The 13125-nt window shown below is 37.8% G+C and overlaps 3 protein-coding genes across 3 annotated transcripts in view; all 3 read left to right on the forward strand.

Moving 5' to 3' along the window:
* LOC119829127 overlaps window positions 1-3473 on the forward strand; it is a 4788-nt gene extending 1315 nt beyond the window's left edge. Inside the window, exons 2-5 of the mRNA XM_038351526.1 lie at window positions 3-136; window positions 893-962; window positions 1374-1496; window positions 2156-3473. Of these exons, the coding sequence (XP_038207454.1) occupies window positions 3-136; window positions 893-962; window positions 1374-1496; window positions 2156-2386 (558 nt within the window). The 3' untranslated portion in view covers window positions 2387-3473. The remainder of the gene's footprint in view (window positions 1-2; window positions 137-892; window positions 963-1373; window positions 1497-2155) is intronic.
* Window positions 3474-4786: 1313 nt separating this feature from the next.
* Window positions 4787-10689, forward strand: LOC119828921 (actin-related protein 10). Its single transcript, XM_038351237.1, has 8 exons — window positions 4787-5005; window positions 5517-5669; window positions 6023-6131; window positions 6498-6606; window positions 7297-7440; window positions 8103-8329; window positions 9674-9801; window positions 10004-10689. The coding sequence occupies exons 1-8, from the start codon at window positions 4929-4931 to the stop codon at window positions 10203-10205; spliced, it is 1149 nt and encodes a 382-aa protein (XP_038207165.1). The 5' UTR covers window positions 4787-4928; the 3' UTR covers window positions 10206-10689.
* A 2035-nt stretch (window positions 10690-12724) lies between these two features.
* Window positions 12725-13125, forward strand: part of LOC119829128 (small glutamine-rich tetratricopeptide repeat-containing protein alpha-like) — a 2163-nt gene continuing 1762 nt past the window's right edge. Inside the window, exon 1 of the mRNA XM_038351527.1 lies at window positions 12725-13124. Coding sequence (XP_038207455.1) covers window positions 12882-13124 — 243 coding nt within the window. The 5' untranslated portion in view covers window positions 12725-12881. The remainder of the gene's footprint in view (window position 13125) is intronic.

Genomic DNA, 13125 nt, shown 5'->3' on the forward strand with positions numbered 1-13125 from the left:
AGGTGCGAGTGGCCTTCGGGGACAATCAAGCGGCAGCCAGCGAGGACCAACAGACCGCGGCGCAGACCAACACCGCCTCCATCGATGAAATAACGCTCGACGACGCTGACGACAGTGAAGAAAATAGGAACAAAAGGTATACTGTACTATACTTATAAACGCTACAGTCGGCTGAGAGAATAATAAATAATTAATCGTATCATAATTATATTTCTGAGCGTTTCTCAATGATAATGTTCCATGTTACATATTAGCATAAAATAGTCTAATGAAAGCAAAGCATACATGAACAAAATGAATAAATAGATCATATAGGGCAGCATTAGAAAGTGGGGTTAATACGTTATCGGGCCGCGCATGACATCGAGAGCAACTCTTAGTATGATAACTCAATTCACGTCAGCATTAGACATGTCTCGGCCATTCACTGATCTCGCAACAGTTAAATTAACAATACTCTGAGAGCGAGAACGTTACTTGTCTTTTTGCAAACTTTTCAATTCGCACGATTTATTATTTCTTTATTCGCCTGTGGCTGTACAAATGATCATTTCGTTCACGTAACTTCTATTGTAACATTCAAAGCGCTACATAGACGTATTACCTAACAATAATCTATAATATGCTCTTATGTTTCATTCCAATGATTTTTGTTTCGCTAGTTTTCATATCTACTGGATACGACATGTATGTATGATTTAAATGACAAAAATAAGCTAAAATTATATCGGATATTTTTTTTTTATATTATGTTTCAAATGCTTTTTCTCGCATTTTATGAACCTTAATTATTTTGTACGCTAGGTGGATTGGCTTCGATATATCCTTCTAATCCAAAACCGTAAAAATTACCTTTCGCGTCCACTTAAAATATGTTCTAATAAATTTTCAGGTTCTTAAGCTTCGGAGGCGGAAGCTCATCAGGCGGAGGTTCAGGCAACTTCCTCTTTGACGTCGTCAGAGTATGTATTTAAAGGCTTACCTCCTCCATGTGACCCTTCACTCTATTTCTATAATCTTTCTTCTTCTTCCTCCCATTACATTCATCCTGTAACATCTACTGTAAGAGAGCAAAGGAACCCAGTTCACATTTAATATGCAAGAAGTTATGCGATATCATCATCTCTCATGTTCATAAAAAGAAGCATAGTACATACTAGCTGCAGATTTAGTCATCATTATTTTACATGATTAAACCGCTCCTGATCACGCGGTGTCATTTAAATTTATAAACTAAATGGAAACGACAATGCTGAAATCTAATAAAAATCAATTGAATAGTTACCGTTTAAAACTCATTACAATGCCGCAAGGATTCAAGGAGGCAGTGGTCAAAAAGTTGGTTTGTGTGCGAATGTGAGACGATGTTGCAGCGTCCGGCAGAAATGGTAGCTCGCGCGGCGGGAACAGCCTTCCGTCTGTTTGCGGGCACGGACTCGCTCAACGTCGGCCTCACTGCCTCGCATTCCGCCACTCTGGACCCTAATGATCCACAAGTACACACAAATACAAGTCTATTTAGAGTGGAATTGCCTCCCGTTCGGCCAAACAAACTTGTCTAAACTCAATACTGTGGTCTCGATTAATACTTGTATTTAATTGAATAAATATCAAGACTTCAAATTTTACAAAATCACGATAAACAGTCAATTCTACTCTAAATATAATGAATATAGACCATCACACGGGCACATACATAGGTACTAGAAACACAAACACAGTGTAGTTGTTAGTTGTTGGTAGTTGTCGCAGATCGTATGGCGGTTGCTGCTTAGTGGAGTATCGTAGTAGTTGGCTGTAGTTAGACTTTTCGACTAACTTTTTCTTCTTTCTTTACTAACATTCTACTCTTGTAGATTTTCTAGGTTATTTGTGTAGTAAAAGACGTAAATGTAGTGTAGTACTTAGAGATAAGTTTTGTAAACAGGTGATGTAAATACGTACCAATGTAAATTATTATAATAACCCTGTACATACAAAATACTGTATTATTGAAGTAAAAATTGCTTAAAATTGACAAAGGTAACTTGATACAGCTCACACAGCTCATAATTTGACATAAATTCTACAGAAGTATTTATATTGCAAAGCAGTATCCTCAACGAGAAGTAACTGACGATTGTACAAGAAATTAATGTAAAGCCTGGTGTTCCAGCTGGTCGCGGGCTCATCATCCGGGGCATCATCCGGCGGAGACGCGGCCGCTGAGGGTGAGGAGGGAAAGGGCGACAACCTCACGGAAGGAGTGCCCGGCCCCATCACCAGACTGTTCATCATCGCCAACCGCGGTATCGCGAACCTCATCCAAGACCTCATCCTCCGCATCGCACAGACCTCCGAGAGGATAGTCAACTTCAAGGCGCGATTGATCACTTCCATCATTTAAATTCGCTCGCCTCTAGAACAAATTGGGCGGCAACCTGATCAGATCTTCGCTTGAATGGAATGCCTACACAAATACTATTTAAGAAATACTTTCCCATTCCTAGATAAGTTATTAGTGTGCTGTGATACTACGACACTTGTAAATTATCAACCATGCTTCTTTTCGAAGTGAACTTTGACTTTTATATTTTTATATTGCCTCTATTCGGATCGAAATCTGATCAATGTAAGGCCGGTTGAGAGCTGCCGCGACACGTTCTCCAAAGCTTGACTGAACACGAGAAATCAAATCCAGCTTCTCGACTTTTCATATATTTGTTAAATAGGACTTTATAGAACTTGTGCTCCGGGTGTGCATTTATGCTTCTGTTTATGTTATTTAAGTTATGTATGTTTTGGTGGCGCGGTGTTAAGCTCGCTTACGTTGCATAACGGAATACTAAGTTCTATTAAGTTGAGCGCCGACACCGGTTTCCCATTTGCTATTTATATAATTTAATGTTATCGAAAAGCATGTTTAGCTGGATATTTAAATAGTGAGGTTACAAGAGCACTGCAAATTATTTAGATATAAATTAATCAGTGAAAGTTGTTTAGGTTGTGACCTATATTTATTGAGAGGCTAGGCTACTCGTAGCGCACCACATTTAATAAATGGTGATATCAACTCTGAGTACCTTCAATGCGCATCGGAATCAACGTGCCCACAAAATAAATAATGTTGAACAAAACAATTGTGATATTTATAACAAAAATAACAAGACTTATGACAAGTCTCCAGTTTTAGTGTGAATACAAAAGGTACGCTAAAATGGAAAGCACTTTTGGGTGGTAGACAATCACAAATAGTTTCCAGTGCTATAAAAGTGACATAGGGCAGACTGTGATCGAGTTCCCGTGGGCACTTCGGCGGAGAGGCGGAGGCGGCAGGCTTCTCGTTAGCGTAAGGTTAGCGTAAGTAGGTCTGGGGACGGCGGCGCCGTCTTGCTCAAGCTTTTTATAATGTGACATTCTCGATTCGTTTTACGTTTGTAAATATGTATTATAGCGGAAATTTTGTGTTAAATAAAGGAATAGTTACTAGTTATCACAGTCTTTTATTGCTATTGCCTTGCCAAAAATCCCTTAAATCTGTAGTACGAAAAATTAGAAACTCAATTTTTGTATCATGTTTGCTTTCACGGTTGTAACACTGTCGCTACTCGTTCTGATTAAGAAAGAAACATACTTCTTTATATAACACGTGAACATAGTGTAACTTTAACGTATACATGTATTAAAATTTACGAGTAATTAGTAAGAAAAGAGTCAATAAGCTTTGCCATACAACCAACGTAGCATCTTCTATGTGACATCTTAGTGTTAGATCGAGGTAGGTGAGGTTTGAAGGACTTGGTTGCAAGTACGCGTGGTCCGCGCGGCGCATGGTACCCTGGCTTCTTCACTCTACACAGAAGAGCCGTGTCCGCCACACGCGGCATTTGTATTGACTTTTGGAGAATACACATCTCCAAAGTACTGACGCTAGAAATAATGTTCAGATTATCCTAAGACTGGACGTATGATATTAGCAAACTAGATCATATTATACTTACGCATGAATCATGTGAATAGCGTATTAGTATAAAATTGTATCAAATATTACAACTATTTTATATCAATTGCAATGTTAAAATAACATGTTGATTTGACTTTGTCACTTAAAATTTTCGACTAAAAATGAAAATTATAAAAAATGTTAATTTGTCTACTGAATCATAATCGTGATGCCTTACAACTTTTCAAAATAAAACCTTAAAATCATAAAAAGATGTTAAGTTTGTTAATTTATGAGTAAATATTTTAAAGATGTAGGGGGTAAGCTCAGAAACTTAAGGCTTTAAAAAACATTTCAGCGTTGGTTTTCTACGTTATTACTATGTGCCATCGGATTTTTATAAGAACCACGGACCACGCGAGGCGAGGGCGAGTTTACAATTTCGTTCGTACAATTTTTTTGAGACAATCAATAAAGAAGCATCAAGCACTGTAATACAATATTATACAGTGACTGTAGTGTATCATGATTAAATGTGCGTGAAAGAAAGTAAAGCGTTATGTTTCTAGTGCATGTGCGGCTGTAATCGTAGACGTAATTTACTGGCTACCTCCATTATGATGAAACTGTCCGACGCATGTATTGTGTTGCTCTGCACTGGTGCCGAAATTCTTATCCATCTAAAAAAGTTTTCTGGCAACGTTCAATTCAATTCATTTCTTGGGTCGCAATTTTGTTTATGCACAATTCTGCCAATGTCACCTTGGATTCTGGGAACGTTAAAATTGCAACACAGATTTAAGTGACAACTGACAACTGACAGGAGACAGTAAACGCTGGTATGATGACAATTGACAAGTAATGTCATTTAAACAAATTATACCTTATTTTATTTCCGAAACAGGAAAATATGTTTTAGAGGAACAGATTTAAAATATTGTAACATAATATAATAATAAAATTTAAAATAATATTTTTCGTGAGATGTTGTAAATAAGTCCTCGCAATGGCTTTATATGAAGGAATAGCACTTATACAAGAAAAGCAGGCAGTAGTATTGGATCTTGGTACGGATTATACAAAGTGAGTTATAATAAATGAAGTAGCTAAAATATATATTTACTTTCTACACAAAAGGTCGCCGACGCTCTTGATTAGGATGTAACACACCAAATTCTAAAATGTGTTCTAAGACAACAATTTGCTATCAAATAAAAATAATACTTGCAATCTGTCGAAAAGTTGAAGTTACATTGAGAACCTCTTCCGTTTTTGGATATGTTGGTTCAAAATAATACATTCGATATCCTTTTTTAACAATATTTAGTTATTTTCTTTTTAATAGTAGTGAGTAATGTAATGTAATGGATCGAATGTTTGTTTTCAATTGAATTAAAAGAAGGTGGAGGTTCTCATTTCAACTTTATTAATTTTTTGTTACCTTGAAATTTACGATTGCTTTTAAAGCTGGTGCCATGCCAAGCTGCCATGTGGACCCATTTGGTCTAGTTCAGATAATGTCAAGGCATTTTAGTTGTATGTTAAAAATAAGTATTTGTTAACAAAAATAACAATGGTTGTATGAATATTTAAGGTTTGGTTTCACTGGCGAGCCCGCACCAAGATGCATAATTCCATCTCAGTTCTGGTGTCCGACCGAGCGGCGCAACAAACGTGTACACGACTACCGCACCACAGAGGAGCTCTACGACAACCTGGTGCATATGCTGCATCTCTTGTATTTTAGGTAGTTATCGTAGTGTAGTATGTTAGTTGGTGAAGACAGCAATATGATGTTAGGTTATCGGTGACCCATTGACCATTGTTTTAGCTGCCAATTACAATTGTGCTCATTATAAAAAAATGGTAATAATTTTATTGGACAAAATAAATTTGTTTTATATAAATCAGAATTAGATATAAGTTGTCAAGTCATATTTGTAAGAGTTGTAATTAGTTGATTGATTTTATGTGATTCTTTTTAAGTTTTATAGAAAATTTATAGTATTTTTAAACAAAACTTAAAAAAAAATTTAACACAATGTATTCATTGTATTGAAGTGGGAAGCATGTTTATGGGAAAGATATGATGTGTTCTAGACATGTGCTGGTCAACCCTAAGGAGCGCAAAGTGGTGGTGGTTGAGTCACTATTCACCACCACACAGTTCAGAGAGACACTGGCTAAAGTGCTCTTCATGCATTATGAGGTCTGTCATTCAAATTGTTTTTTTTTATTTTAATTTTTTTCATTTTATTTAAATTCAGAGTTTTAATTTTTAATCAATTAAACATAGTACTATCTACTCCTTTAAGCTTGCCATCTTGATTAATTCTAAAAAATAAGTATTTATTAGAATTTCAATCAAATAATTTTTATGTTTTTCTTTTTTTCTTATCCATTGCAAATAGGCAATCAAAATGTCAAACCTATTAAGAATGTTAGCGTAGAGCTGACGTTGTTTACGTCATCGATCAAAATATCGAAATAACTCTTACTTCTATTCGCGCTGTTATGTAAATGTGTATGTAACTACTATGGATAATCGTGAGTACACTGATGGCGCGGCGGGCAGGTGTCGGGCGTGACGTGGTGGGACAGCGCGCGGCTGAGCGCCGCCACGCTGGGCGCGCCCGTCGCGCTCGTCGTCAGCCTCGGCGCGCGCGACGCGGAGGTCGTCGCGGGTGAGTCGCACGAACACCTCACTTATACTTCTCTTACTCGTCTTACTCGTGACATGGTAAAACGTAATCCCTCTAATACTGCTTACCATTTTGCGCATTATTCTTCACTAGGTTATAATGTATCGAAGTGTTACCGTTAGATTACATTCGCCGAAAAAATTTCAACTGTTTGAAGGTTGTCTTGGATTGTCTTGCAGGTGCATGTGTGCATTATGCCGCACCTAAGCTGGGTTAGCTTCATTGCTGCATTATCTATTATCTATTTATCGTTCAACTATTAAAGGAATGCAATTTCATAATTTGAAAGTGTCACTTTGAAGATTATTATGTACCGTGTCGGATCATGTATTTTTTATATACACTGCAACAAATATACACTCGGAATTCGTATAGTGTATATATGCTCTAGTTCTGTTAGTTTCAAGTTTAATTTTTCCTAAAAAAATTATCTATAATTTATGTTTTATACTGTTGATGGAACTGCATCTAGAGTTATTATTTAAAAAAAAAAAGTGAAAGGCACTCAATTCACTAGCTTCACTTTAATTAATTTTTATTTTTATTTTATTTGAAAAAAAAAATTCTTGGGTACACTTCGTCAGTTATTTGTAGAGCATTTACCTTTTTTTTCATTGTTCCCTGTATTATATTATATTATATGTTAACTATCGAATACCATCCTGTCCGCAGTGGTGCACGGCGTGCCGGTGGTGCACGCGATGCAGTCGCAGCCGCTGGGCGCGCGCGCGCTGCACGCGGAGCTGGCGCGCCTGCTGGACGAGGACTGCGGCCGCGAGCTGCACCTCACCGACCAGGAGCTCGAGGACATTAAGGGTACGCTGCATTCAATTGCTTCGAATACTTTGTGTCTTTGAGCTGTGCTCATCGGTACCATTTAACTTGGTTAGAAAAATGTTACTCGTTGTCTTTATAAGAGTTTTTTTTTCTGTTATCAAATCGAAAATATGAAAACACTAATCCTCAATTAAGCAAATTGAGTCGGTATTAAATTAGAATTTTTAACAATTTACCCTTAGAAAATACTGTATCTTTATATGTACATTTTATTTTTTTACTCACCCTCCTCTTTTAAAATGTTTCTCTTTTTCATGGTAGTTTGTAAGTGATCACTGCCTAGCGATGAGACCGCCATTTGTGCATATTTTCTCTTTTGTTTGTCTTTTGTCTCTGCTTTTATGTAAATTTTGTGTGCAATAAATTATTATCTATCCCATTATCCATTTTAACATATCTAATTTAATAGTATTTGAAATCATCAATATATGAATACATTTAAAATATGTATTAAATAAATAAATAAATATGTCCACAATTTATTGTTTTATTCCTGAATATTATGTAGTAAGTAATTTTCGGAATTTATACATATGTATTGTGCAATGTATTATGTATACGACATAACTATGCCGCTACTACTGCACACGACTGTACGACCAGTACATACCTCTATCGAGTGAACTCGGTGCACCCCCCAGTGCGCACGTGCTTCGTGCCGTCCCGCAAGCTGGCGCTGGAGCTGGGCGACGAGGCGGCGCTGCGCTCCGTGCGCGGCGCGGAGTGGGCGCGCGCGGGCGGGGCGGGCGGCGCGGGGGGAGCGCTGCGCGTGTCGGGGCGGGCGCGCGCGCTCGCCGCCGAGCCGTTGTTCGCGCGCGACAACGAGCTCGCCTCGCTGCCCGACGCCGTGCTGCAGTGTATACAGATGGTGAGACCGAACACATCGACACACACCCGCACATTCACACACTTCTTTCATCTTGTGACACACGCTACCTCTGCACAAATTTTCAGCCATATCGGTTAATCTGTTTTGAGTTATAAATAGTGTAACTAACACCACTTTCTTTTATATATATAGATTTTCTTGCATTTTATGATTTGTACTATAGGTGAGAGTCGGTATAAAATGTATATTCAATCTTATAAACACGGCATATTTTTTAAACTATCTTGCTCAAATCAAGATTATGAAGGTTTTGTTGGAACTTGAAATTGTCAAAACTAACTAAGTAGGTATACATTACAACTTTTATACAAAAAATGCACATTACAAATATTAAACTAACAACAAACGATTTATTTTTATTGAGCTGATTACCTTTTGCCCCGGTTGCCTAGAAGAAATTAGTGTTTAGTGATATTAGGTGGCCTAATAAATATACTGTATTTTTGTATAGAATCGTAATATAATTTCTTTTATGTATAGTTTGATTAAAATTAAAGAGTTAAATCAATAAATAAATAACACCGCTAACATGATCATATCTTAATTATTATTTTCCAATAAGTGTTAACGTGTAAATTGATTTGATTTTTATAACATTTCATAGATGGCGCTGTTTCAAAATAATCTTTGTACGATTAACATTAATTAAGCTATGTTTTTCTGCCCTAGTTACTTAAATGGCGTAGTCTTTTAAAGCGTAAAGCTAGATAATAGCATGGCTTACTCAAAAACAACATTTAAACATGCATCCTGAGTCGTTAGATAACACGTTTTCTTAAAATGCGTAAGAAAAATAAAGGTTTACAGCTCAACTAGACTTCTTAAAGAAGCACTTTTGAATTGTCACAACACAGTTTTAACATTCACCACCGGTTCGGAAAGCAGTTTCTACTGAGAAGAGCCGGCAACAAACTTTCACTCTGGAAAAAAAATACCCCAAGTCATGATCTTCTGACGCTTTTGAAAATTTGTAGTTGTGTAATGAATTACTTTGCAGTTCTTTGACCTGGTTCACGGCTTACTAATCGTACATTTTTTAATAGGCCAAAGCGTTCTTTTGAAGCGGTGTATAATTTCTTTTAACGTTATAAAAAAAGGCCTATTTCCTTCTCCTCGCCCTTCCTAGTCCATTCCTTCTTTCCAGTCATCAATCCTTTCCTTATCCCTTATCCCTTAAAAGCGGGCAGCACATTCCAGAGGTCTGAGCCCCTGCGAATGTTCATGGGCGGTGGTGATTGTTTACCATCAGGCGAACCACCAGCTCAGTTGGCCGCTATGACAGTTAGTCAGTGCTAAGTTTCAAGAAGTTGTGTAACGATTTAGTGTCCCATCGACACGCGGCGCGCGCTGGCCGAGAACATCCTGGTGTGCGGCGGCGGCGCGGCGCTGCCCGGCCTCGCGCCGCGCCTGCGCGACGAGCTGCGCCACCTCGTCACCCTGCCGCCCTACAAGTGAGTCAAACATACACACACACACACACGTTCGATAAAATTTGAAATACATGGGTAAATGGGTACGTGTTTTTTCAATGCTAAATTATGTATTTTCTTTTATTGGCCTCAGACCTATAAAAATAAAGGTTACGCTGCTTGATAACCCGCCGACTGACATCTCAGTTATCTTTAACCGCTGCATAAATGTCGCTGATGGCAGGGACCGGCTGCAGATCAGCACGTTCAAGTTCCACACGAGCCCGTGCTCGCCCAACATCAGCGCGTGGGCGGGCGGCGCGCTCGTGGGCGCGGCGGACGGCGGCGCGCGCGCCGACCAGCGCGACGCCTTCCTGCGCCGCCCGCGCCTGCGCGACTGGGCCTGCCTGCTCTCCAACACGCGCGACGCTGCGCTGCCGCCCTAGGCACGCGCACACGCGCACGCGCACTCGCGCACACGCACACAGGCACACCCGCACCCACTCACTTACACGCAAACGCTGCCCTGGACCACACTTGCTTGCTTTTGTTATTACGCCTACACGTCACTTCCAAATGACAAACACCGCGTGTGACATTTGTGCTCCAGCAAATTCATATTGTAAATTGAAATCATGCTGAAAATGTACACAATTCATTTAGACTCAGTGTGTATTGATTTTATAAATTACCTATTTATAACTGTCTCCTCATAGGTAAATTTAATTTTAAGTTCAATCGTTGATTACTTATAATCTTAGATTTTGCAAATAGACTAGTATAGTTCATCCAACTTTTCTAACAATAATATTGTTGGCCACATAGACTTAGACATAGGCATAGATTTTAAAAAATACAGTGCATAGACTTTTAAATGCATATACGATAAATGTTTGTAATATGGATCTATATATACCTTAAGACTAATAAGAAAAAAATAGGAATAATTTTGTAATTAAATAAGTACTAATATATTGTGCAATAAAAATATTTTATTTCACCCACCTAAAACCCTATTAAAAATTATTTTTGTATGATTATTTCGTTGTATTTAACTGTAGAAAATCTATTCTGTGAATATAAAACAAAGTCGTATTGGTGCCTTCCCTACGACTTGTATTTGAATCGACTTCGATCGACAAAGTTTTGAAAACATTGCAAAAGTTCTGCCCGGATGGGGCCGTATAGATTATTAAATGAAAAAATTTTGTCATGAAATTAGACAAAAAAGTATTTTTTAGTAAAAAATGTCGAAAGTTATCCAATGTTGAACTACCAACAGTTTTTACTAATAGTGAAAGCGGGCTACTGAGCTTGTGGTTCGCCTGATGATAAGCCATCACCACCGCCCTTGAACATTTTCAGGGATTGCTCGTTTTAAAGGGTAAAGGATAAGGATTTATGACGGTAATAAAGGAGTGGACTGGAAAAGGTGAGGAATAGGATACCTCCCGAACAAAACAGTAAAAAGTGAAGTCCCGTGTCCCCATACTATAGGGCAGATGATATACATTTGTTTCACTGGTCGATTTTCTTTATGGACAAGTACGTGGTAAGCCTTCTGTGTCCTGTCAGACCGAGACATTTTTTTACGTCCCCACCGGGAATCGAAGCCAGGACCCCTCGGTTCTAAGCTCACGCGTTAACCACTGTACCAAGGAGGCGGTCAAAACAATAACATGCTACTATTTCACATCGATCTTCTATGGGGGTAGCACCTTCCCCGGTGCGAACTGGTCCAATTGGTTTCGCAGCCTGCTCGACTTTGATGATTCGTTTAATTGTGAAATCTAATTTGTTCGGACTCCTAATGCCTGAAACGAACGACAAAAGCATATTCATTGACGTAGAAATACTATCATCACAATGACTACCTTAAATCATGATAGGATAAATTACTTGCATGTTTATTTTTGAATTGGCACTAAAATCATCAATCAAACATATAAGACTAGCAAACCCGGCGAACTCCGTTTCGCCACCAGATGGTTTCGTTTTTCCCGCTTTTCTGTTGAAATTTTTCCGGAATTTTCTTTGCTCTAAACCTCACGGAGCCTGAGACCTTTCCAACGAATGCAAAACCCTGGAAATCGGTTGGTGCGTTCTGGAGTTATAGCGTCAGGAAGGAAAACCCGACTTATTTTTATATAGTAGATTTACTTGAAGTATTTGGTAATTGATCATGAATGCGGTTAGTAAGTTAAGTAATTAAAGTTTAAAATCGCCACTTATGACTACAAAGGAAAGGGAGCGGCAAGCCTGCTGATGTTTGGTTGTTTTGAAAATCTTTGGTATATTTTTAAAGTGAAAGTCCTAGTTAATCCGCTTATTACACTACTATCAAATAAGAAATTATAAGTGCAAAAGAATGTTCGGTTGTAACCTGTGATAACATAAAATTCGCATTGAAATTAGAAATTTAACTCTTTATAATGTAAATTTCTAACTTAAAAATATTAAAGTTAATATGATTACATTTTCCTTAATGCGTTTCTAATAAGTTTCTAAATGATTCAGTCAGTAAAAAACCAACCGGAATTCTAAATATAGGTGCTAATCGTTGAATGCGATTACACATTCCTAAACTTACTGACGATTAAATTTAGTCAAATATATTGAGTGTAGTGTAGGTAATAAGGCTGCAAGAACGAATATCGTGTAAAACTGAAATCATGAAATATTATAATAATAAGCCTATAAAATATTATTCTGATGTGGCAATTAGTTACATACATACATATACAATAATGTGAGTGAAAAATCTTTTTGTTCTACTAAAGAATATTTTTTGGTTTTTATTATTGTATAAGACATGTATGAAGCGCTTATTAAATCCTATTGCATCTAAGAAATACATTTCATAAATTTTATTCAAATTGATATTGATTATAAAATGCTTTAACAACCTACGTATTACGTAGCTATCATCATATTGATTTTTTGGATAGGGAAGCACTACGCATGATTACGGAAAGTGATTGTCACTCTGACGTATATGTCATTGTGAGAAAATTGACAATTTCCTTGTCGGTATCACTAAATTCTTCATTTCTACAATAATAGCGTTTTTAATCTACGAATAACCTTTGTAATTCACAATCAGTTAAAAAAAGCAGAAAAACATGTCGGAAGCAAAAACAGTGGTTGCAGGGATAGTTAACTTTTTAAAACAACAACTCGAAGCGTTGAACGTCGACTCCCGGGAAAGCGTAGAAGTCGCCGTGCAGTGTATCGAAACTGCCTACGACTTAACACAGGAAGAAATTTCAAAGGGAGTAGATCTCTTACAGCTCGTCAGGCAGCAGAGCGGCAACGCGGGCGCTATCCAAGCTGAAGCCGAAAAGTTGAAAAACGAAGGCAACGAAT

The sequence above is a fragment of the Zerene cesonia genome, chromosome 9 (assembly GCF_012273895.1).
Source record: "Zerene cesonia ecotype Mississippi chromosome 9, Zerene_cesonia_1.1, whole genome shotgun sequence".
NCBI lineage: Eukaryota > Metazoa > Arthropoda > Insecta > Lepidoptera > Pieridae > Zerene > Zerene cesonia.

Bases quoted from the DNA above. Each gene is read 5' to 3' on its own strand.
- LOC119828921 (XM_038351237.1), top strand. From the start codon at position 4,929: ATGGCTTTATATGAAGGAATAGCACTTATACAAGAAAAGCAGGCAGTA. The intron at 5,006-5,516 runs GTGAGTTATAAT...TGAATATTTAAG, and splicing joins CTTGGTACGGATTATACAAA to GTTTGGTTTCACTGGCGAGC. The intron at 8,330-9,673 runs GTGAGACCGAAC...GTAACGATTTAG, and splicing joins TGCTGCAGTGTATACAGATG to TGTCCCATCGACACGCGGCG.